General features: G+C 45.9%; 1 protein-coding gene across 1 annotated transcript; it reads right to left on the bottom strand.

Annotated features, from left to right (window-relative positions):
- Positions 1-7,520: 7,520 nt before the first annotated feature.
- EMC8 (ER membrane protein complex subunit 8) lies at positions 7,521-24,415 on the bottom strand. The gene is made up of 5 exons (XM_024556019.4): positions 23,928-24,415; positions 16,297-16,373; positions 9,763-9,832; positions 8,537-8,631; positions 7,521-7,997 (listed from the first exon to the last, which is right to left on the bottom strand). The coding sequence occupies exons 1-5, from the start codon at positions 24,156-24,158 to the stop codon at positions 7,838-7,840; spliced, it is 633 nt and encodes a 210-aa protein (XP_024411787.1). The 5' UTR covers positions 24,159-24,415; the 3' UTR covers positions 7,521-7,837.
- Between the last annotated feature and the right edge of the window lie 26 nt (positions 24,416-24,441).

Genomic DNA, 24,441 nt, shown 5'->3' on the forward strand with positions numbered 1-24,441 from the left:
GGGTATGGGAGCCAGTTCCCAGCACCCACCCCAATCTTCCTGCAGGACCAGGGAAGGGATGGGGTCCCCAGAAGGGATAGGGTCCCCAGAAGGCTGTGCCCACAAGGGGCTTGTCTCAATGGTGGGCTGCTTGGGAAACACATTTAGGAAGGGATCCAAGGAACCCCTTGCTGAAAACAGAAAGAATACTCAGCTGAATCTTCATTTCCTTTGGGTCCTGGGCTGTCGGGGGGCTTTAACGCAGCCCCCCAGTCCTCCATGGATGAATAAGTCTACCAAGACATGATCTGCTTGGGGAGGAGAGGTGGCCGATCTCTCAAAGGAGAAGGGCCCAGAGCCTCTCTCTCCAGGGGCTTTTATTAGGTTCATTTGCATAGGAATGCAGATAAAGCTCATCAACCATTGTCAGCCAGTAAGGGTTAAACAATACATAATTTACAGAGAACTTTGAGGGCTTATTCTGAGTTAAGGCCAACTAGTTAGAGGGCTATAAAACTTTAGGTGCCAGACTCATCTCAGGTCTGGACCCTTATCTTTTAAGCTGAGGGTACAGATTAAGTAGGCTTCACAGAAATGTATGTATTTTTGTTAGGCCCGATTCACCAGGGAATCCGCCCCTCCCAGCACAGGACTGCACTGCCCTCTGTTATTGCTTCAGGCTTAAGTCAGGCAAGGGAAGTAAGGCAGCCAAGAGATTAGGAGACTTCTTGCAGACAGAATGAGGACTCAGGCTATTTCAAAGCCGAGGGGCGAGGGTCCATCACCCCTTGTTTCCACAGCCCCTGGAGTCCTTCCCTGCGAGCTTATCCCTGGTGACCAGAGCCTGTCTTAGGTTGATCTTCCCTTGAGGATTCTTACCTGTCATTAGCTAACTGGTCAAGCTCAGGGCCAAGCAGGGTGAAGTGGGCAGAGGTGGCACACCTGCCAGGGAGATAAGCTTTGTCTCCTTAGTGGCTTATGGTCCCAACTCTGACTCAGCCTTAACCATGGGGGGTTACAGCCTCTAAAACCAGGCAGGGTGGTTCCCAACACTGGGCTTCTTCTCCCCATCTGTTTGCTCCATTGGTCTCCCAACCAAAATGCACTCCTGTTTTCTGCTGCAGGCCTGCCGGACTTGCCCAGCCCTGCCTCCTTTTCCCTCTGCCCAGATGTAAGTGCAGCCTGGTGTGTGGCTGCATCTGTGGGTGCATCAGCCCGCATCGGTAACCACATACTCTTGTTATGGAGAGTACCAGCCATCCCGGATAATCCCATAATGCTTAGATGAACAGTGCCTTCGTCCCTGGGCTCCAGCTGTGCGGAGCCTGCTATAAAGGCAACCTGGGTCTCTGTGGAGTTTTGAAAACTGCCTCTTAGCCCAGAAGTAATTTGGCAGAGAGCTTACCTGACCTTGGGGCAGCCATTTGATCAGCAGGATCTACAAATGGCTTTTGAGCTCCTCAGAAGGCAGGCTGCTGAGTAAATTCCAGAAATTGTAGGTGATTAGAACAATGCCAGTCCAGAAGGTCTCGCTTGGAGCTGCGGGGCAGGACCAGGCGGGAGGCCAGGACAGCAGAGGCGGCCATAGTGGTCTTCCTAAGTCCTGCAGAGGGAAGCGTCCTAGGCAGGCTGGGAGAGACCACAGCTGAGATCCTCAAACTCAAAAGTGTTACTTCCTCTTTGCCTAGGCCAAGTATTGAAGCTGAGTTTCAAAAATACTGTATCCCAACATTCTGAGCCGTGAAGGCTGCTCTTTCTACGGGTGCATTCTGACACTGAGTCACAGTATGTGAAGCTGTCCTGGGGTAGGATTCACACGCAGAGGATTCTGTTTCTTGCCATTTCCTTGCCATTAAAAAATGGACTCTCCTGTTTTCAGTTTGCTTCTCCTCGATGACATTAGTTGAGCACATTTTCATATGCTTATTGGCCACTGGGGTATCTTTTGGGAAGTGGTGGATCAATTGAATTATCTTTTCCTTTTTAAAACAATTGACCTGTAATTTTAAATATATTGGGATAGATATATTGCATAGAATCCTCTTGTTGGGTAATTGTATTATAAATTTATATCTTCTTTCTGTCTCTGGCTTCCCTTTTCATTGTCCTAATTGTGTTTTAATGAATAAAAGTTTGTGATTTTAAGGTAATACAATTTATTATTTCTTTGTGTCCTGTTTAAAAATCTTTGCCAAGCCCTGGCCAGCGTGGCTCAGCCAGTTGCAGTGTCATTCTGTAACGGAAGGGTTGTGAGTTCGATTCCTGATCAGGGAATACACCTACATTTTGGGTTTGATTCCCGGTCCAGGCGCGCATGGTCCCTGGCTCGGACACACGCAGGAGACAACCAGTCGATGTTTCTCTCTCACATTAACGTTTCTCTCTCCCTTCCCCTCTCTCTAAAAGGCAATGAAAAAAAAATGTCCTCAGGTAAGGATTAAAAACTAACTAACTAACTAACTAACTAACTAACTCACTCTCTCTTTGCTTAGCCCAGAGTCATGAATACATTCTGTTATTTTTTGGAAACCCTTATTGTTTTACTTTTCATATTTAGGCCAATGACCCACAAGATGCCATTAAATATCACCAAAGCTTCTAAAGTTAAGACTGGCAACAAAGTGTTGGGTGAAGACATGAGAAACTGGAGCACTCACACTGTGGGCCGGGTGTTCAGCTGACAGCATACCCTAAAAACTGAACAAACGGCCCCCCCACAGGCCCACGTCTACATAAAACCTGAGAACTGTGTGTGTATGTACATGAGAAAGCACATGGAAGAACGTTAATTAGCTGCAGCAAAGCTCCCATCAGCCCTCCGAACGTGAGCACACAAGTCAGAAAGCGTCAGCTAGAAACAAACGGTAAAGGTTTATTCAGGGTTCTTAGGGTTTGCAAATCGTAAACACAACTGGGTAATGCCTAGAGTGCTCTGAAGAAGAAAAACCGAGTTCTTATAGTAAGAAGTATGTTCTTAAGAAGAACGGTCCTGCATTCTTAGCCTCTGGATTGGTCCAGACAGTGATCCTCTAGCTCAGTGGTCCTCAGCCTTTTTGACACCAGGGACCTGTTTCGTGGAAAACAGTTTTGCCACGGATGGGGCGGGTGGGGGGTGTCACAGCAGGCGGAGCTCAGGTGGTAACGTGAGTGAAGCTTTGCTGCTCACCTCCTGCCATGTGGCCAGGCTCCTCCCAGGCCACTGAGCAGCGCCAGTCTGGGAGGGGGTGGGGGGGGTGGGGGGGTTGGGGACCCTGCTCTAGATGATTTGTCTTCTAGACCGTGACTACTCTCCCCTAAGTCCTTCAGGGACAATTAGAGGGTTATCTGTAAGGACCCACATATCTAGATCTTCAGGCATAACCAGGGGGTTCAGAAGTTTTTTAAGTTCCCAGGCTAGTTAAAGTAAGCCTTCGCTTCCTCCCCCTCAGCCTACTTAAGTAATTTAGCAGCTTGACTATACCGACTCCACTCTGCTGCTTCACTTTCTTCACCACCACAGGCTGGGAAGGCAACGTAAACGAGAGTCAGACATGTCAGCTGCGGTTATCTTTGGAGAGCAGTGTTTTTACTCACTCATTTATTCATTTAATAGATGGTCACCGAGTGTTTACTGTGAATAGCACTTATCCGTCTGACCCATACCATGTTCTAAAACTGTTAACTCGTTAAGAATTTTTTTCAGTGTAGCCCTAACACACTCTGCTGAGTGCTAGCACAGGTATTACTCCCTCTGGCCTTCATGACATCACTGCAAGCGAGTGATGTCACGAAGGCTTATCACCCTCATTCTTCAGACAAGACTGGAGGGGTAACTTGCTCACAACCACGGAACCAGAAAGTGGCAAAGCTGGGATTCACACCTGGCGCTGACTGCTCCCCGCCACACACCTCTTCTATTAGCTGACAGTAGACACCACTGCCACGTTTGTGGTTACCAAGGAAAAAACGAGGGTCTGCTGGGGGCAACAGGAGGTCTCTTTAAAAATATTTTTCATGCCCTGGCTGGTGTGGCTCAGTGGATTGAGCGCTGTGAAATGAAAGGTCACTGGTTTGATTCCCAGTCAGGGTACACGTCTGGGTTTCAGGCCAGATCCTTGGTTGGGGGCATATAAATGAGAGGCAACTGATCAGTGTTTCTCTTGTATATCAATATTTCTCTACCTCTCTTTTTCCCTCCCTTCCCCTAAAAAATAAAATTAAAAAATTTCTCACCCGAGAACATATTTATTGATGAGAGAGAGAGAGAGAGGGGGAGAGAGAGAGAGAGAGAGAGAAACATCAATCGGTTGCCCAGACTGGGGATCAAACATGCAACCTAGGTATGTGCCCTGACGGGAGATCAAACCCGCAAACTTTTTGGTGTACAGGACAAAGCTCCAACTAACTGAGCCACCTGGTCAGGGAAGGAAGGGTCTCTTTTTTGAGAACGTCCAATCCTGAGAAATGACCAACTCCTCTTTAGTAACAAGAAGGGGACCTAGAGGGTGGGAAATCCAGGCTTTAGTTACACCTCAGGGTCTTGGGCACACCCCTGGCACACACAGCTGAGTTTCCTGCTTTGGGGCAGATATCCCAACCCCTTAGAACTGTGCCCGGGCAGGACCCTTGCCCACAGAACTTCCTGAGTATCTGAAATTCAATTATTTACAGATTTATTGATGGTATCTGGAATGTCTCAGACAGCACTAAGTATAGGATGCTATTCTGCTTTACAAGGCAACAGAATTCAAGCCCAAAGTTTCCTCCAGTCAAATCCCAGTGGATACTCTGCGGGCACTTGTCATATTCTAAGAGCAAAAGACCAGAACGCAGTTCTTGACAGCTCTAAAGGTGGACTCCATCTCACACGCTGAAGAAAAATCTCCAGATCCGAGCGAGGAAATGTCCACCCCAAGAAGTTAACCCTTAAGGAAGAAAAGGCCCCTTAGAATGGCCATTTATTTCTAGGAAGTGTAAACTTGATCAGATTTTGCATCCCACACAAGAGCATCTTAAGCATGTTAAGGTGTAACGGTCAACACTGTGAAACAAACATGTTTACCCTCCGGACTCTGAGGTGTGTGGGAGTGAAGTCAGGTCAACCTGCCACCCACCGGAGAGTTGACGGGGGAACAAAAACCACCATCTGTGCCGGCTTTTTATTGAACTGAAGAAAACCCCAGTGCTTAAGAGACTGCGAGTTGATGGAGAGAGCCTTTACAAATGTCAATTAGTGAGCGGAAGTCTATTTTTAAATTCAGCTCTCTTCACTAAAATTGCTAAAAATGTCCACAGGGTATAGAGATGAATGCCCATGGCCATTTTCCATGACCATGATGTCAGAAAGCCGCTACTGTGTTAAGATAGCAATAACCCTAAAAAGGGGCAGTTTTAGAGGCAAATATTTTTCTTTTGAAGGCCAAACGAAAAAGGTAGGACAGAGGTGAGAATGACTATATGCAAGAACAATAGGTTTTCCAAGTACATCAATCAGAAAAATAAGCTATTAGATCAAAGCTAATTATACAAGAACTTTTTACTCTGATCAGGCTGACAAACAGCAGATCGCAGGAAAATTAACTTGAAAATTTAAATTACTCAAGGTGTCTAAGTTGTTTTCTATATTGACCTAATTCCATCAGAACCAGCAAATCAACTTTTCCTTAGCAAGCACATTGCTTTTTGTTATTCATGAAGTTACCGCTTACTAAATGTTCAGTATCCTCAAGTCTTAAATGCCACCATTAGAAATGAAAAATGATATTTTATATAAATTAGTGATTAATTTGTCCTACTCTACTCACCTCTGAATGGACGCTCCGCAAGAGATACATTTTCACCAGACTGATTTTGACCGTTTGGATGGCTCTGCAGGGTTATCCCCCCCACCCCGCGCTCCCTCCTCCGATTGAGAACATTGTGACCGACAGAGATTTCCTCGACGGACAAATATACTTTGTGTTGCTTTCAGTCTTTTCTATAGGAAGGCAGAGTGTGAATACATTTCGTACTCTATTTGATAGGCTCTCACTTTTATCCTGGGAGGGGAAAAGGAAGCCTGTTCTTAGGGCCAGGGAGCCTGGAGGCCCTGGGCGAGCAGCAAGACTCAGACCAGAGGGAGGGAGCCCAGCACAGGAGCTGGGGGCTCAGCGGAGGCTTTCCCCATCTCTACAAGGATACAGAGGCAGGTACTGTATCTTAGAAATGTTTTTTCCACAAATGTGTTCTTTCCTTCCGAATATTTAATATGCCTTCTGAAAATCTAAGCCTAACTTGGCCACGAAAGGATCAGGACAGGTTACAATGCAAACTGGAAGACAGCACATGCTTGGGGAAGCTGGTGCGTGAATCGCCTGCAGCAATCCCACAGAGGTGAGAATGAAAGAAAACCCCCGTGGTTTTCTGACTATCTTTAAAATGCCTCCCAAACTAGCTTTAGCCACACCTCGATTCCAAGGAGCTCTGACCTTGAACTGGATGTAGCACACTCACTTGAATCCCAGGAGGAAACAGCCTGTTCTGTGGTAAGTGCTGGAGGTGATTCTTCTTCCTTTTTGAAACAAACACAAGCCCATCTGGGGCAAGGCTGCCCAAGGCCCTGGGCTCTAAAGTGAGGACAGTGGGAAAGACGAAGCGTACTCCTGACCCACCACCCCTTGGTTTGCGTGCCCCACGCAAAATAATGTCAGCTTTCAAAGTTAAGTGTAAGAAGTGTTTGAAGAAAGGGGAAGCGAGAATCTGGTGGGTCAAATAAAGCACATCTATCATAGGCAATGTTTGAAAAAAATTTCCTACTTGTCAAGAGAAAATGAATGCCGGGTCACAAAGCCTTTCACTAGATCATACTGTTACAAATTTCCTTCATGTCATCAGATAGGAGGAGAGGTAGGACTCCTTGAACTCTGCACAAAATAATTCACATAAAAAATGCAATGGTACCACCAAATTTCCCCAACAACTTCCTATGATTGGGTCAAAAAAGTTTAACCACAGTAAGTTCAATGGATAAACATTACAGACAAGCTCTGTGAAACTTGGGGAGTCTAAGTTTTGTTTTGCTCCTGCTGCTTCAGACACAAATAATGAATTAAGAGTCATTTAGATAATCATGCAAGTTACAGTTAGGTCTGATTCTTGCCTTTTAAAAATAATCTCAGTAGTGTTCCACGTTTCCTTTTGATTCCGCAGGTTACGAGCTTTCTGGTCGATTGAGAAGCATTGCACCGCCCTCCCATTACCAACGACGTTAGTTTCTACCCCGAGTGGTGGCGGGTTCTCAGGCGACAGTGACTTCACTCCCACTGTGCAGTTGCCCGGGGCACTCCACCCCGTGCTGGCAGTGCTGCTGATAGCGGTCGCCTCCCGACTGCTGAACAGCAACACACAGGTTCTTGGACAACAGCCGGGCACCAGCACGCTACACGCCCGCCCAACCCCAGGGCTGCGTGATACGAACTCAAACGGGACGAAAGCTCACAAACACTCTCATTCAGGTATAAGTATGGGCTTTTTTTTTTTTTTTTAAAGATAATTCATAAGTCTTAAAAAGCATCCTTTCCAGATTATAAAAGATTAGTTAAAACTGTTTAATAGGAACGATTTTGGACAAGCAGAAACAGCTCTGATTGGGAGGATTATGGCAACATACAACTGGGAAGAACTCCACAGGATGGTCAGACTGGACAGTCCGTACCTCTTCTAGAGACTCAGCATTAAAAAGACGACTTTTGGGACATTCTGCCCTCTTTCAAGGCACACACCACTTCTGAAAACTGTCAGCTTTCCACACAGGCCATGAGATATTTTATTTACATTTAAAAATAGCTTTTCTTCCTCAGTCTAGTGGAAATGCCCAGAGGCTAGTCACTGAAGTCCCTCCCTAGCACAGATGCAGCACAGCTTTGTTGATCTCTGGATTGGTCCAGTCATTCCGAATGTCATCCAGGTGGTTATCGAAGTCGACAAGTGTCTCATAGGACCTGCTGTCCAGGAGCGACGCTGAGATCCGCTGGGCTTCTGGCCAGTCTTCACAGTAATCACTATGAGGTGAAACAGGAGAAATCAACCTCTTAATGAAACATGGTTTGGCTTTTCAACAGAGTAAACAGAAAGCCAGCCCCGCACAGAGCGGTATAAAGGAAGGAGATGAATACTAGCAAACATGTACATTTTAAACACATAAAGATGTACATCAACAATATAAAACATGGATAAAACAAGACACCCTCCAGATAAAATGCTGAAAAAGCTGGAGGCAGATGACTGATACTTCCTGAGTGATTACAAACCAAACCAAATGCCTGGAAAGGGGCTTTGGCTTATGGAGAGGTGCCCTTGGGTTTGGGAAGACCCCGTGTAAACATTCAGGTTCTCTCTATGGCTCTGAAGCCCTACTGGCCTCGGGCCCCCAGCGGCCCAGGAACATGCATGACTTCTGTATGAGGGCTGCACAAGCCTCTGGAGAACAGGCTAACTGGAAAACATAGGAAGCTGGGGTCAGCTCTCCGTGGGACTTGGGTACCGACAACAGGCCCCGGCACAGCCTGCACGCAGGTTGTTCTGAGGACACAGCACTCACTAGTGTGGGTCTCTGCACCGCCATTTGTTCTCATGGTGTTCGTACACATGGATCGTAGGTACCACGCAGTCCATCGTAAACTTAGTGTTGTCTACCTGTGCACAAGACAAAGGACACAGTTGTGAACAGAACCAATAAAAGTCAAGAGCCGGCAACTTTCTAGAGGTCGCTGGACACCTCCTCGTGGCCCACAGCAGAAGCCTCGCCCGAGAGTGTACGGACACTGGAAATGTGATGTGGTGAATCGAACCACAAGTGTAGCCTACGGTAAACTGTGTTATGCAGGACAAATACCATTTGTTTTGTTCACAAAAGTGGAGCTTTCAAACACTGCTTCTTCCCTCCCTGGTAGAATTGTCTGAATTGAGATTATTTAACAGGCTCTTATGAGGGGGGACTAAAAAAACACACAAAAAACCCAGAATTTAAAAAAAAAAATTGTGTATTCATTCTTACATGTTTAAACTTCAGTCACCTTCAAAGTACTCTCCATGTGATGCAACACATCCACTGATCGAGACTTTTTTCGACTACTCAAAACAGTTTTTAAACTTGTCAATTTTGATGCTTTTTAGTGCTTTTGCCATTTTTTGTTTTACCTCTTCCACATCGGCAAAACATTTCCCTTTGAGGAATTTTTTCATCCCGGGAAACAAAAAAAAAGACGCTCGGAGTGAGATCCATTGTACAGGAGGGTGGGGCATGGGGGTCATGCCATTTTTTGGTCAAAAACTGCTGAACACTCAGCACACAGTGTGGGTGGGTGTGCTTATAAATCACCCATCATGAAATGGGCAAATGTATTGAAAGAGTCTTCCAAAACGATTCACTGAGGCTGAACGCAGCCTCTCACACCACCACCAGCGCATATGGATACAGATGGGTTCCTAGAACACTCACCTAGCAGGGGCCCACCTTCCATAAGATAATTCCGTTTTTTTTTGGGAGGTCCCCTCTCGTATGTCAGCTACCTATCTACCTGAGACCCTAACAAGTTCCCAGCTGGTGCTCATGCTGCCAATGTAGCAACCCCACTTTGAGAACCAGTGAACTGGAATGACTCCCTGCTTTTGGAGATCTGTGCGCTGTGACTGCAAAAGGCGGCAATGGTCTGAATATCTGTAGAAAGGAAGACCGCTGATACAGCAAAGCTCTGTGTTAGCAAGAAAATGCTCAGTAGCCACCCTGTAAAGAGAAGGCACAATGGGCAATCAAGAGAGACTTACCATGATGAGAGCAGTATCGGTGAAGCCCTCAGCAATTCTGGAGGCCACCTTTTCTGCAACCTGGTTTGGACTGCAAAAGAAGAACCAGTGAGTTTACCACCTACTGGTTAATGCCACTCAACACTGGCTACCTACAGTGAGGTAAACAAGCAACAATAAAAAGACCAGCAGTCCACCTGCAATGACGTACTGAGAACAGGGAATGCTGTAATGCAATGGGGAGCACGGTGCAAAGCGGGTCCTGCCTCATCCCCCAGCAAGCCCTTGTGACGGGGATCCTGAGAAGGCATCTGCTAAATAGAAAGGCTTCCTGGAACCCAGTGGGGAGCACTATCCAAAGCACTCAGATGAACTGCTGCCGAACGCTCCAGGCTAGTGTCAAGCTCCAGTGTGGAGGCCTCCTTGGCCCATCTTTTCTATTTGCAAGCTCCCAAAGTGACTCTGTCCACCTCTTAGCTGCAGGCAATCAAGTCTCTTGCTTTTTCTTAAAAAAAAAAAAAAAAAAAAAAAAAAATCCAAAATTCCCAAGCCGTTCCAAATCTTTTCCATGCTTGTCACCCTTCAATCGCTGGCTCTAGCCGTGTCCCATCCAACCTTGATAAATGACAACTTCCTAGCTCCGACATCATCCCTGGCTACCCCCCACAAAGTTATTTCTATCCAATTTCAGGAAGAGGCATCCTCCCACCCATGGGCCCATTCACTCTGAACTCCTCCTGAGGGCCTTATTTATAATATATTCTTGCTGTCAAATCCGACAGCTCTGCTGTCAAATTTGAGTAAGTCTTTTCCTTTATAGGATAAAAAAATTACTTAACTGGTTCCCTCTAGCCACTATGTAACCTCTCTCCTCCCTGTTAACCACATTTCTCAAGCTTCTTCAGTAAGTCAGTGATGTCCCTCTTGCTCTGCCTTCTTACACAACTGTGCAGTCTGCCTCTTCCCCCTTGCCTCTGTGGGCCAGCACCCTCGCAACCTACCGAACCCCTGCCACCCTTCCAAGACCCCCAGCTGGAATCTACACGTCCAGGTGGGCTGACCTACTTCTCATCTCTCTGACTGAGGTCACCTTTCCCCCTTTTCTTCACCCACCAGGCACTGCAGTTTCTTCCCTTGCCTCTGCCTTCTCCGTTCTCTGTCCTCCATTTTGTTCCACCTATCACCACAGCCAAGAGGTTTCTCAAACTGCTTCCTAACTGGTCTCAGTTTCTAGGCTCTTATCTGATACATCCTCGAAACTCTCTTTAGATGAACTCTCCTAGAATGAAACGTTTACACACACACGCACACACACACACACACACCCTGCTGCTCACCTGTGCTTGTAAGATAAAAGCCCACCTTTTCAGACGGGCAAATCCAGGCCTTTCTCACCACAGACCTAGCTACCATCCTGTCCACAGGAACAAAGCTGTGTGTGTCTTTAATTTTGGTAAATTATTCCTTAGTTACATGTTCAGTAAAGCTGTCTATGTATCAGGCCCCCTCACTTATACTTATACTGACCTGTTTCGAATGCCCTTCTATACCAATTTCTGCTTGAATTCCTTCCCATCCTTAATGCCTAGAAAATGCCACCTTTTCTGGGAGGTATTGCCAAGCTCCCGCAGGTGAGGTCTATTTGTCCCTTCTCAAATCATTGTTTTACTTGTAAAGGCTTTGACACTTAATGCTTGGCATGCAGCTGTCTTTTTTTGCATCTTACTTCCCCTGTACAATTACTGTCAGCTTTTTTTTTTTTTTTAAAGATTTTTATTTATTTATTTTTAGAGAAGCGGGAGGGAGGGAGTAAGAGAGGGAGAGAACATCAATGTGTGGTTGCTTCTCGTGCGTCCCCTACTGGGGACCTGGCTTGCAACCCAGGCATGAGCCCCAACTGGGAGTTGAACTGGCAACCCTTTGGTTTGCAGGCCAGCACTCAATCCACTGAGCCACACTAGCCGGGGCTGAGTCTCAGCTTTTTGCAGCAGGGTCTGAGCTATATATTTTAACGACCATAAAACTACATTAATTATTTTGAGTTTATTTAAATAAACAAACTATACAATTATAAACCTTTCCTTGTGATTGAACTGAAAAAAGCATTTTAATAGTGTTTTATAAAAATAAATTATTTTATCTAATTATTCTATTTCCATGTTCAAAATTGAGAATTTATAGTGATATGCTGATTAGACGTATTATGTTAAGAAAAATTAAAACAACAATAAAAAACAGTTTAAGCCCTGGCTGATGTGGCTCAGTGGATTGAGAGTCGGCCTGCGAACTGAAGGGTCGCTGGTTCAATTCCATGTTGGGGCACATGCCTGGGTTGTGGACCAGGTCCCCAGTTGGGGGCATGTGAGAGGCAACTGGTCCATATTTCTCTCACATATAGATGTTTCTCTCCCTCTCTTTCTCCTTTCCTTCCCCCCTCTCTAAAAATTAAAAAAAAAAAAAAAGTTTAAAAGAGAAAGAGGGCCCAGAAATTCTTGTTTATCAGGCCAGCACAAGAGCTCTCAAAGTAAACGCAGTGCGCTTCACTGTACACAGTGCCAAGTTCCCACAGCTCAGACGGCACATGGTGAGGAGCAGGTATAGGGCTGCACACTCACCCACTAACTGGAAGAGACACCCTGACTGCTCTGCATCTTCAGTGGTGCTGACCCACTTATACCTCAGGTGCAAAGGGAAAAGAAGTTGGCATTTGCTAAGTGCACGGTCCTCTAGGGACTTGTAAGCACCATGCCATGAAGAGACTTACAAAACTATTACCCTAACATTTATAGTTATCATAGAAGCAAGTGACTTTTATTGGGAAGAGGAATCAAGAAGCACTCATTAAAAATAAGAACTATGCCCTGGCTGGTGTGGCTCAGTGGACTGAGAGCTGGCCTGAGAACCAAAGGGTTGCTGGTTTGATTCCCAGTCAGGGCACATGCCTGGGCTGTAGGCCAGGTCCTCGGTGGGGGGTGCGTGAATGGCAACCACACACTGATGTTTCTCTCCCTCTCTTTCTCCCCTCCCTTCCCCTCTGTCTAAAAGTAATAAATAAATAAATAAATAAAAAAGAGCTACTATTCAAAGAACAGAAGCACCCCTACATTCATTGCAATGTTATTTACAATCTTCAAGATACAGAAGCAGCCCAAGTGTCCATCAGTAGGTAAGTGGATAAAACAACCATGGGACATTTACACAATGTGACACTACTCAGCTGTAAGAAAGAAGAAAGATTTACCCTTTGTGACAGTATGACCCTTTGTGACAGTATGGATGGACCTAGAGAACATTAGGCTAAGTGAAACAAGCCAGTCAGAGAAAGACAAGTACTACATGATTTCACTCATATGTGGAATCTAATGAACTGAACTAACAAGGAATATGGGGACAGACTCATAGATGGAGAGCAGATGGCAGCTAGTGGTGGGGGAGGTTAGGGGATGGAGGGATTGAGCAAAAAGGGAAAAGGACTCATGGACATGGACAACAGTGTGGTGACTGCTGTGCAGAGGCGGGTGTGAGGGGACTAAATGGTAGTAGAAAAAATACAATAAAGATAGATTTACAAATTTAAAAAAACCTACCATTTCAGATGCTCAAGAACTCAAATTTAAAATTTATTCTTTTGAAAAGAGTTTAGCCCTGGCTGGTGTAGCTCAGTGGATTGACCACAGGCTGCGAACCAAAGGGTCACCAGTTTGATTCCCAGTCAGGGCACATGCCTGGGTTGCAGGCCAGGTCCCCAGTAGGGGGCATGGGAAAGGCACCCACACATTGATATTGCTCTCCCTCTCTCCTTCCCTTCCCCTCTGTCTAAAAAAATAAAAATTAAATTAAAAAAAATTAAAAAAAAATGAAGTTTAAAAAAATTGTAGTTAATAACTGCCAAAGTATTTGAAAGGACTGCCAATTTTGTTTACTTTTCCTGTATTTTGCACTTAGTCTCAGATACTGACCTCATTCCTAATGTAAAACTGTTGCATTATGATATTAAAAGCCGAATCAACCCCCGTTCCTGCAAAGAGTCAGCTGCCAAATAAAACTGCAAGAACCCTGGAGACAGAGACCACTTTGCTAAGCCTCCTCCCAACCAGCACAAAGCTATGACTTTATTCCTGAGATCTCACATTTTTACAATTTGTATCTAAAAGCTTTTTAGCCCTGGCTGGTGTGGCTCAGTGGATTGAGTGCTGGCCTGTGAATTGAAAGGTCGCTAGTTCGATTCCCAGTCAAGACCGATGCCTGAGTTGTGGGTCAGATCCCCAATTAGGGGTGTGCAAGAGGCAACTGATTGATGTTTCTCTCCCTCTTTCTCTCTCCCTTTCCCTCCTTCTAAAAATAAATAAAATCTTAAAAAAAAAATAAAAGCTTTTTATTGAATATCTATCTCAAGCCAGGGCACAGTGCCTGGTACTGAAATTTACCAACATGAAATGCTAATTATGATGCAAAACACCATTAATTATGATATAATGAAAGGATGTAAAATCCTCAAGTTTAGGAAATGAGTAAAATAGTTATAAACACCTTATATTTCTTTTTTTAAATGTTAAAACAATGAACGGTCCTTCTCTGAAAGAAGTATTCACAGGACTAGTAATTATACCAGCTCCTATTTTGAACCAAGCACAAAGCTAAAACGCTGCTGGTTGCTTCACTCTATCCTCACAACCACTCTGGGGTATGAACTTCTAGCTCCATTTTACAGATAGGACCATGGAGGCCAAGGAGGTGACTCAGTAAGTCACCTGGGATTTGAAACTAAGTCTACCTGGCTCCAAAGCTTATGCTGTAAGACACTGTTAATTAGCTGGTATTTCTAAAAGAGCACATTTTTAGCGAGGTCTGGCTGAAGAGAGGAGAGATTTTTAGGTACAAGCAAATAGTACAGAAGGAATTTGGCATGTCCCAGCTCCTAAGCTTCCAAGCTGTGTGGCCTCTTTGCAGGGTCAACCTCTGGCTGGAGTTTCTTTACCTGAGCATCCTTGCGAGGATCAGACGGAACAATGGCAGTGAAGCCCGAGGCCAGGTGCAGTGTCAGGCACTCCAGGCTTACCCCTAACCCCGTACACAGCACCAGCACATGGGAGGGTGGATGCAATCCTGAGGTAGAGCCAGGGAACTGGGGCTCAGAGAGCACCTATGCCCTGTCATCCCAGCAGAGACTTCAAAAGGGGTTGTTTTGAGCCCAAAGTTTCGCTTGTTACTCCGCCTCCCTCAGAGTCCCTACTGGACCCAGTCCTCCAAGGGAAAGAGGGTTTTTAATCCCTGAAGTGCTTTTGTGTCTCATCAGTGATAGCCATACTCGGTCACCAGCGTATTGTATTATTTCCAAAAATGCGACTGAGTCCAACCTCTTGCCTGTGCTGGGCCAAGTGGACAAAATGCCAGCAGTGGAGGTCTAAGGTCCTTCACTGCATCCCCTGACGCCTGGACCCTGGAGTCGCTCAGTGTGAGGGAAGTGTGTCAGTGCCCCCCATTATACACCGACCGCACTCCTTCCTGGCTTCCCGTCTGCTTCTGGCTGAGGAAGGTCAGAGGGAGGTCAGGGCGTGATTCCTCTCGGCCTCTCCTTGTGAGGTCACATCAGGCCAGCTACTGGCCATGTCCCTCCACCAAAGGGCCTCGCTCCTCTTGAGGATGACTTCTATTTTCTTAAAATTTTTTTTTCCTATTCCCATTGACGTACAGTGTAATATTAGATTCAGGTGTATAACACAGTAATCGGTCATTTATATAACTTATGAAGTGATCAGCCTGTAAGTCAACCGCCCATCTGACACCACACATACAAAGGACTGAGTACGTTCCCTCTGCTGTACTGTGCAGCCCTGTGACTGTTTTTATAGCTGGCAATTTATATGTCTACTGGCTTTTGTCACCAGCTTTAGGTCACTGCACTGCTCTCTCATGAGGTCTCTTACACACCTCCCACACCTCTGGGAATAATCTGCCTATGAAGCCCTCCTCAAATTATCCTAACTTTAGCATGTCACCTGTTTTTCTGTTGGGACCGAGACCTAGGCAGAAATAAAGCAGAGTTCTCTGCTTTACTCATTAATTAGAAAGGAACCAGGAGCCAATATGAAAGAAGCAGCACATACCACATTTTCATCATAGTATCAGCCCCTTTACAGCACCAAACCTAAAAGTTGTTTTATTTATGCCAAAAGAGAGTGGTATTTTCTCCTAATGCTCTGGCCTACATCATTCCTAGTTTGGGAATGGGAAGCGAGGCAGATGAGCTCAGTGGGGACAGAAGTTGGAGGCCCAGGACCATTGCTTTCATTGCATGAATTTTATTTATGCAAAGTAAAGAAGATACAAAACAGAATCCGAAAGTTAATATAAATGTTTAGACTTTCTGTTGTTTGGAATTATCCACCCCACAGTTCCCCTCAAATACTATAAACAAGCTCAGAGGGCGGGGAAGGGTTTTGTTCTCTCAGACTCCACATCTCGAGCCTACAGGAGGTCAAACAGCACATCAGAGATGTCTCTGTCTGCCACATGATCATCCTTTGAGACCAGAGGGGTTTTGCACAGACATACCTGGCATCCTTTACTCGTTCATTAGCTTGATAATAACCAGCAATCACATAGCTATTATCCTTGCACCATGAATCAATCTGAAAGAGGAACAAAAATTGGGAAGAAAAGATAAATGATTTCCCCTTAAATATCAAGTCTTAATAAACACAGGAGATCCCTCCCTCCCAAATACTAAGACAACATACCATATAAAGCTGTACCCTTCTCCCCAGAAGAAAGGCTACAATAATGAAATAGGTGTTCACAGAAAAAAGGTCACACCAACTTGCTTTCCACGGTCCCCTCACTCTCGTGGTGGGGGGGTATCTTCCGTAGATTAGGACTCTGTAACTGCCAGAAGGGGTGGGGCTAGGCATGAGGAATGACCTCCTTGCCAAGTCCCTGCAGAAGGCCCCAATGTTGAGACATATTAAACAGGTGCAGTGCCGTGGGGAGGTGGGGAAGGGGAGACCATCTTTACCCATCTTCTCATAGTATGAAGAACTAAGGCATTCTGAGCTTGAAAAATACTTAAGATCATTTAAATCAATCCTTCACAGATAAGCAGACTGAAGCTCAGAGGTTCAAAGTCTGAATAGCCACGTAGCAGAGCCCTGATGGAATCTAAGCCTCTTTTGAAAATAAACCCTTTTATACCACACTTCAGTATTTCTAGCCAACATACCATGAAAAGCCCTTCACACTGGGATGCGGAATAAACAGGCATGCACACAGGTGGGCAAATACAGACAGGAATGCCCCACGCACTCACTCCGCACACACTCAACTTCCTGTGGCATGCTTTTAAACGGGAGCATGGAGGCTGACTTTGAAAGTCTTTTTGTCCGTTTTAGAATGCCAGCCCTTTCTCATCAGATTTAGCTTCCTGTGGGTCTAATGCCATTGTTAAAAACAAAAGGTCATCTTAACTGTTTTGCCATAATGGAATTTTCATAATATACTGCAATAAATTCTATTCTCAGTCTGCAGAAGAGGGAAAAAATTGATCCTCACCTTTTTCACAGTGAATTAACTGGTTAAAAATGTATTTATTTTTTTTGTTTAATATAGCTCTATGGCTTCGTCTTGAATTCTGTTTTGGACCGCAGACAGTCTCCTTTATGACTAAAAGCAGACATTACAAGATGGTTACAGTTCAAGGTTCCCTGGCTCTCAGAAGGATTAGAATAATTCTGGCCTCCTAAGAGCTCACAAATTACCGTATTGGGGCAAAACCAAGGCTCCAATTAGATCTTGAACCAATTAGATGTTTTGGTCATCCACCCAAAAGATTAGGGCTATGTCTCCAAAATATTTATAATGGTTCTTTCACTGTAACTTTGCTGTAAATGACTCCAAAATTACATACATTTTGTTTCTGTCACCTCTTAAAGGAAGAGGTTCTACAAACTTTCTATTGCTGTTTACAGCAGCCATTTCTTTCATTTTTAAAGTTACCTCCATGTAGCACCAAAAGGTATAGCCTAGCTTTAAAATGTGGTCTTTGGCCCCATTCCCTCCACTCAGAGATTCGTCTCCCCTTTAATGTGGCCCTCCCAGTCTTTGTAATCAAAGACCAACCTCTTGAGTGTGTCTTCATTCAAGGCGACCCTCATCTCTGCCCACTTGGCGTTCCTCTCCCTGCCCTCTGGTATGTGGGTTGTCCTTATATCTGAGTCAGAACTAGAGATGTGTCCCAAGTTTGGCTACTGTCTTTAGTTTCCTGCTGCCCTTGTTAACAAGTCATACAAACTTAGCGGCTTAACACAACACAAATTTACTGTGTTATAGGTCAGAAGTCTCCAATGGGTCAGCAGGACTGATTCCTTCTGGAAGCTCTAGGGGAGAATCCTATCCCCGCCTTTTCCAGCATCTGGAGGTCACCCACACTCCTTAGCTAGTGGCCGCATCACTGTGACCTCTGCTTCTGTTATCGCATCTTTGAGTGAACTTCTGCTTCTCTTAAAAGAAAGATTTGTTTATTTATTTTCAGAGAGAGGGGAAGGGAGGGACAAAGAGAGGGAAAGGAACATTGATCAGGTGCCTCTCACACGCCCCCAACCAGGGACCTGGTCTCCAATCCAGCATGTGCCCAGATGGGGAACCCAACTGGTGACCTCTGCTTTGCAGGATGACGCCCAACTCACTGAGCCACCTCAGTCAGGACTCTGCTTCTCTCTTATAAAGACCTCACACTGGGTCCATTAGGTAATCCAGGATAATCTCCCATCTCAAAATCCTCAACTTAATCTCATCTGCCAAGTCCCTTTTGCCATGTAAGGTAACATATTCATGGGTTCCAGGGATTAGGATGTGGACATTTTGGGGGGCTATTTTTTGGCTGATCACTGCTACGTTGAATGTGAGGATACAATAGTGAGTAGTCTAAGCAGCTCCCAGATCCCTTTCCTGGGCCGAAGGCAGGGGTATAGGATGCCTCAGCAAACACACTGCACACCTTGATTTGCACTTTACCTGATAGGAGCAAATTCCTGTATGAAAAATTTCAAGGGCCTAATCCAATTCCAGCATAAAAATAATGTCCTGTGTGACCTTGAACTTGTAGCAGAACTCTCTGAAGCGGACGCCCTAAAAGTGAATCAGGTCACAAAGCTCTGGCTTGGTTTTAGAAACTTATGAATGAATGATTTAAACAAGAATAACGAAGTTAACTGTAAGGTCGCCTATGATGGGCATGCGTAGCCTGCCCATAGCTGTCCAGATATAGACACAACTGGCCATCAACTGAGGAATAGAGAACATGAAAGTGAGGAATTCAGAATGGACTAAGGCCTCCCTGCCAGCATCAGAGCCCCCAGAGGTACGGCACACAGGTTTTAATAAGAAGGGAGGAGTCTTCTTTGATAGCCTTGAGAATGGAACCAGATATTATTAGGTGAGAGTGACCTGGTTTGAAGTAAAAGTCAGTGCGCAGAAGATGAGCAGTGGGGCAAGCAGTGGGGACAGGGTCGGGGTGGGAATGGGGCAGGCATGACCTTCAAAACCATCCAGTAAGCCCAACGGCTCATTAATAAAAATCCTAGTGGATTTAAGCGGTAGCTTGCTCAGTAACGGCACCTCGTTCCTCCCAAGTCAGGCAGGGCAAGGCGAAAGACCTGAGAAGCTGCTGCCTGACCTCTGTCCTTGGCGAGCCCGTTTCCTTTTGCCTTGCTGCTACAATTCCCTGCTCCTCTCACACATCTGTGAACAATCAAAATGAAAATCAAAAGTTCGTAATAACGCTCTGAAATCTGTCAACTTAGTAAAACTGCATGTGAGAGTCCCAATTCTGCATTTATTCATGCAGTTTCTTTTACTTTTCAGAGAGAAAGAAGGATACTTTTACCTTGTGATAAGCCTGCCCCCCTGTATGTTCAGTGCATTTTCTGGCTCATTCCAGTCCAGACACTAGAACTACCAAAGGTGCTGGGTTCAACCCATTCATTCCCAATGAGACACAGCACAAAGAAAGTAGTTTCTCTCAGTAAACTTGCTAACATTTGCATATGTGAGACACCTCACAATTTTCGAAGCACTATCACCCACCTCATGTGACTATACAACAGCCATAATGTAGGCAAGGCAGGGAACTGGTAAGACAGTCATCCTGAGGAGGGCTTGCCACTGACAAGCTGAGGCTGTCTATGGCAGTAAGCAGGCCTTGGAGACTAAAAGGACAGGGGTTGTTCATTTCACTGAGAAGAAAAGCTCCTTCTCAAGTGGGATGCTGAGCTTTCTATGGAATGGAAAGGAGCTGGATCCATAAAAGGAGAGCTCTAGAGGTAAATGGAATGGGGACAGAGGGAAAGTCAAGGGGAGGAACTGAGAGGAAGACCCAGAGCAGACATGTCCCTCTCCCAGGCTAGTACATGAATGTCCTGGAGATAAACAAGGGGCAGAAGGGAAGAGAGGGCTTAGGAAAGGGCCAGAGGAGAGCAGCCCCTGCAAACGAGCACAGAGAAGGCGCACAGAGAAGGGGCAGCAGACAGAACTCTGAACCAAAATCACTGTGATTAGGCCGAATGGCAAATAGGAAAGTCATCTGAGTAGAATGTAACCTAAAGCTGCTCCACTGTACTAGGAAATCAAAGAGGGGAAAGGACATAAAGGGCTTAGAGAAATAGCAGGTTTATGCTAATTGGTTTTTGCTATCAGAAATAATTCCATCACTACCTACGTCAAAGGCTTATAATGATAAGTAAGATAACAGGCCTAAGCACTTAAAAAGTACCCAGAAATGCAAGGATTTTTAAAAAATGGAAAATTATAATGAAAAGCTTTTCAAAAAGCTCCGGCTGGTGTGGCTCAGTGGATTTAGTGCCGGTCTGTGAACCAGAAGGTCACAGGTTCGAGTCCCAGTCAGGGCACATGCCTGGGTTGCAGGCTAGGTTCCCTGGTTAGGGGCATGCGAGAGGCAACCAATTGATGTATCTCTCACACATTGATCTTTCTCTCTCTCTTTCTCCCTCCCTTCCTCTCTCTCTAAGAAGTAAATAAATAAAATCTTAAAAAAAAAAAAAAAAAGCCTTTCAAAGGAATCTACTGTTGCCCTTTGATGGGCTGCATATCAAGTCAGCCTTTCCCACCTGTCAAAAATAATTACAATACGGAACTCCCTAAATAGAATAAAGCCATGAGAATAAGGCCTCATTTATACAGTTTCGGGCTTTATTAAAATCACATCATCCACAACTGATACACTGATATACTATGGCTTCTTGCACTGAAATCTTTCATCGCCTTCAGGTTATAAAGTTGCTAAGTCAAAAACTGAATGATATAAAGTTAAATACCGTGACTGTAATACAACCTTTTTGGATGGACTCAGATTGCAAATTTTCCTTTATAACTTTACTCAGAGAGTTGCTGAAAAGAAGGCTCCAGTTTGGACTTAAGTTTGCTGGATGGGAGACTCAAACAATGAAGGGGGAAGGTGAGAGTCTGGAATGGATTGTAATGACCCAGGGTAAGAAAGATCAGAATAGGGCCTCGGCAGTGCCCTTTCCCTCATAACTAGCTGGTGCCGGTGGGCCCATCTAAGAGTCAAGGTCTCCTCTGGGCATCTTCCCTCCCCAGGTAAGTGGTTTGGGAAGCAGCCCTGCTCCATGGGGAAAATTCAGGTAAAGGTGACTCAAATGCAGTTGTTTATAGTTAGTGTATTTAATTCTCTTAAGTATTGCACTCCTATCTCGTAATAAGAACATAATTCATTAACTCTGTAAAGGTTACTTAAGAATGAGAAGAATCAGTAATATTTTTACAATTCTAAGTGCAGTTCAAGTTTGTCTTTACCTAGGTATTTCTGACAGGATTGTATATGAACTTAAAGCAACACTCCTTTTCCTCCTGCCTCTGGCTACTCAGTTACCGCACAGCCTCCTCTTCTTCCTCCCACTGTGTACAAGCTACAGTTCTGCAGGCTTAGGCTCATGGCTCTCTCTTCATTCCACAGTCCTGGCCAATCTGACCTGCTCTCACAGCTTCAAAGATCATTGAGAAGCTACTGGTTCCCAATCTATGTCTCCAGCCCATCCATTTTCTGAGCTCCAGATGCATTTCAACTTCCAACACTAGGTTGTCTTCACTTTTCCTCAATAAAGGCATCACTGTCCTCCCAATGCATAACTCAGAAAATGAGGATTCCCTCTTGCTTCCTTTTCCCTCTGTCCACATTTGATTAGTCACCAAGTCCTGTGGATTTTCCCTCCTGGCTCCCCTGATCCTTCTCTGCATTCACAATGCTCTCAGTTTAGGCCACCCTCTCTGCCTCTCATCCTGTATACACTCCTGTCTCTAACATCCTTTCGGCTGCAGGCTACAACCATCATTCCAAGACACAGGTCTGACCAAGCGACCCTCATCCAGTGGCTTCCCTCTGTCCTCACGCCGGTGCCCAAACAAACTCCGTTGTGTGATGTGCAAAGTCCTCTACAATGGTATCTAGCCACTGCTCACCTCTCTATTCCCGACCCCTTTACCCTCTAGCTCTTCCACCACCCCCAATTTTCTCTTGGTCTTTGCATGTGCTGGTCCTTCTGCATTGAATGTTCTCTGTCTACGCCCTGGGTTACTATGGCTGGCCCACAGGGCCAGTACTTGCAGGTCCCTTTCTCTAGTATCCCTCACCCTTTTTTGCTTAATCTCACACACGGATGGCACTTATTCTTTGGTACTGTGCTTGTCTGCTTGGCACAAGTCCAACTGCTGAGCAGGTACTGTGTTTGATCCACAGATATAGCTCTCCATCACAGGCCTGGCACTACTGAGAAATAAGTAATCCTGCATTAACGCGACTGGCAAATCTAGCTCCCTGCAAGTGCATGCACTACACATCCAATCAGCCTGCAACTCCCTTGATAACAGAATAATTAAGACGCTTGAAAAGACACCCCAGTGATGTTTTGGTACCGATGGCACATTTCTTCAGAAGCTAAAATGGTTGATTTTATAAATATCACCTACTTTTTATCTATCTCCTGCCCAGAGATGACATGAAGGAATTCACACAACGACTCAATTTAAGAGGCACTCAAAACATGTGCCGAGTAACCTTGGACCAGGACCATTTGCCCAAAGGTACTTCCTGAGTGTCATAATCAGGTAAATTATGAAATGGGTTCATTTTACTTGTTGGGACATATGAAGATGGGACTCCTACCTACACCTTCTCAAACGTAACTACTTTTCGCATGAATTAAATGTTTTTAGTCATAGTTTATACTTAAATGAGAAATACACGGTACCTCAGCTCGGGTGCTGAGGCAGGTCTGAGGCTTGTTTACTTCTAAGTTTTTAACAACTCCCTGGAATTTGCAGGTGGTCTTTTCCCCTTAATTGATCACTGTGTCAAAAACTACTGCCTAGAATTCAATTACCATCCCGCTTATAGGTGACCTAAGTCTTCCCCACTGTGCTTCAATAAAGCAGTCACTGCCAAGTACACACATAAAAAGAGTGGTGGATAGAAGGCACGGCTGTTCCCGCTTTTTAATTTCACAAAGTCTTTAGCTTTTAAAATGACTGCAGCATGCTAGAGAAGTCACTGACGGGAACAGATAAATTCTCCTTACACATTGTCCACGAACTCAAGGAAGGAGAGCAGTGCTTGTGATGTCAACGCTACCTCTCCAAACGTGTCCCAACTCTGGGATCCCGGAGTACCACCACCAAGAGAACCACAGCGTTTACACCCACATCAGATAAGGGACCAGCTCTGTGAAGGCGCTCACGAACCCAACTCCAGCGTCTAGGTCTCAACGCGTCAAAACTTCCCGCGACTCAAATTCCCAAATGTAAACGCCTTCCAAACATTACCCAGTTAACGATAGCTTGCTTCTATAAAGGCTAGTGGTTTGAGACAGTTAATGTATTATTCGTCGCCTAAAGCGCCTTTAAAAACACCTACGACCGTTAAGGTAGCTCCTTGGGCCGCTGCTATGACGAGCTGCCATTTGCGGGGCGCTCCCTAAGTGCCGGACAAAGATCCATGCGCTCTCGCGGGTCATTCGTTCACCGTCACCGCGACCTCGGAAGGTGGGTTCTAGACTCCTGTCTAGACACCTGTCAGCTTCCAGATGGGACTGCGTGGAAGCCGACTGCACCGATTGCAAGCCAATCTCCGAGGGGCGGCCAGGCGCCGTTCCCACGCTTACCAGGGTAAGGGCCACCTCCAGCATGGGGGCGAGGGCCAGGGTGCCGTGGAACAGTGGAATACAGTCCACGAAGAGAGTGTGGTGAGCGCCCGGGCCGCTCAGGGGTAGGTGGTCCTTGCGCGGCTTCTGCTTCTCGGCCACCAGCAGTCCATTGACAGCGCAGTGGGGGTACTTTGCTCCATGAAGCACCATCTTGCAGTAGGCCTGGGTGGTCAGCTTCACCCCGGGCATGCTGAGCCCGGGAGGGCCCCGGAGGCCCGTGGCACCGGCCGAGGCCTAGACCCGCTGCCCGGCCGCGCGGCGCCTAAGCGGAGAAGTGGGACACGGCGGAAGCTGCTTGGCGCGGCCCGGCCACTTGGCAGAGGCACCCCCCGGCCCAGCCCGCTCTGGTCCGGTTCCTTCGACACCGACTCTGGCTCGAGGAAGCCGACACTCGCGCCTCAGCCTCCGCTCTCGGAGCTCGCCGGGCGCCGCAGGAAAGCGGTCTCTCAGCGGCCGCCGGAAAGCAGCCCAG

The sequence above is a fragment of the Desmodus rotundus genome, chromosome 12 (genome assembly GCF_022682495.2).
Source record: "Desmodus rotundus isolate HL8 chromosome 12, HLdesRot8A.1, whole genome shotgun sequence".
NCBI lineage: Eukaryota > Metazoa > Chordata > Mammalia > Chiroptera > Phyllostomidae > Desmodus > Desmodus rotundus.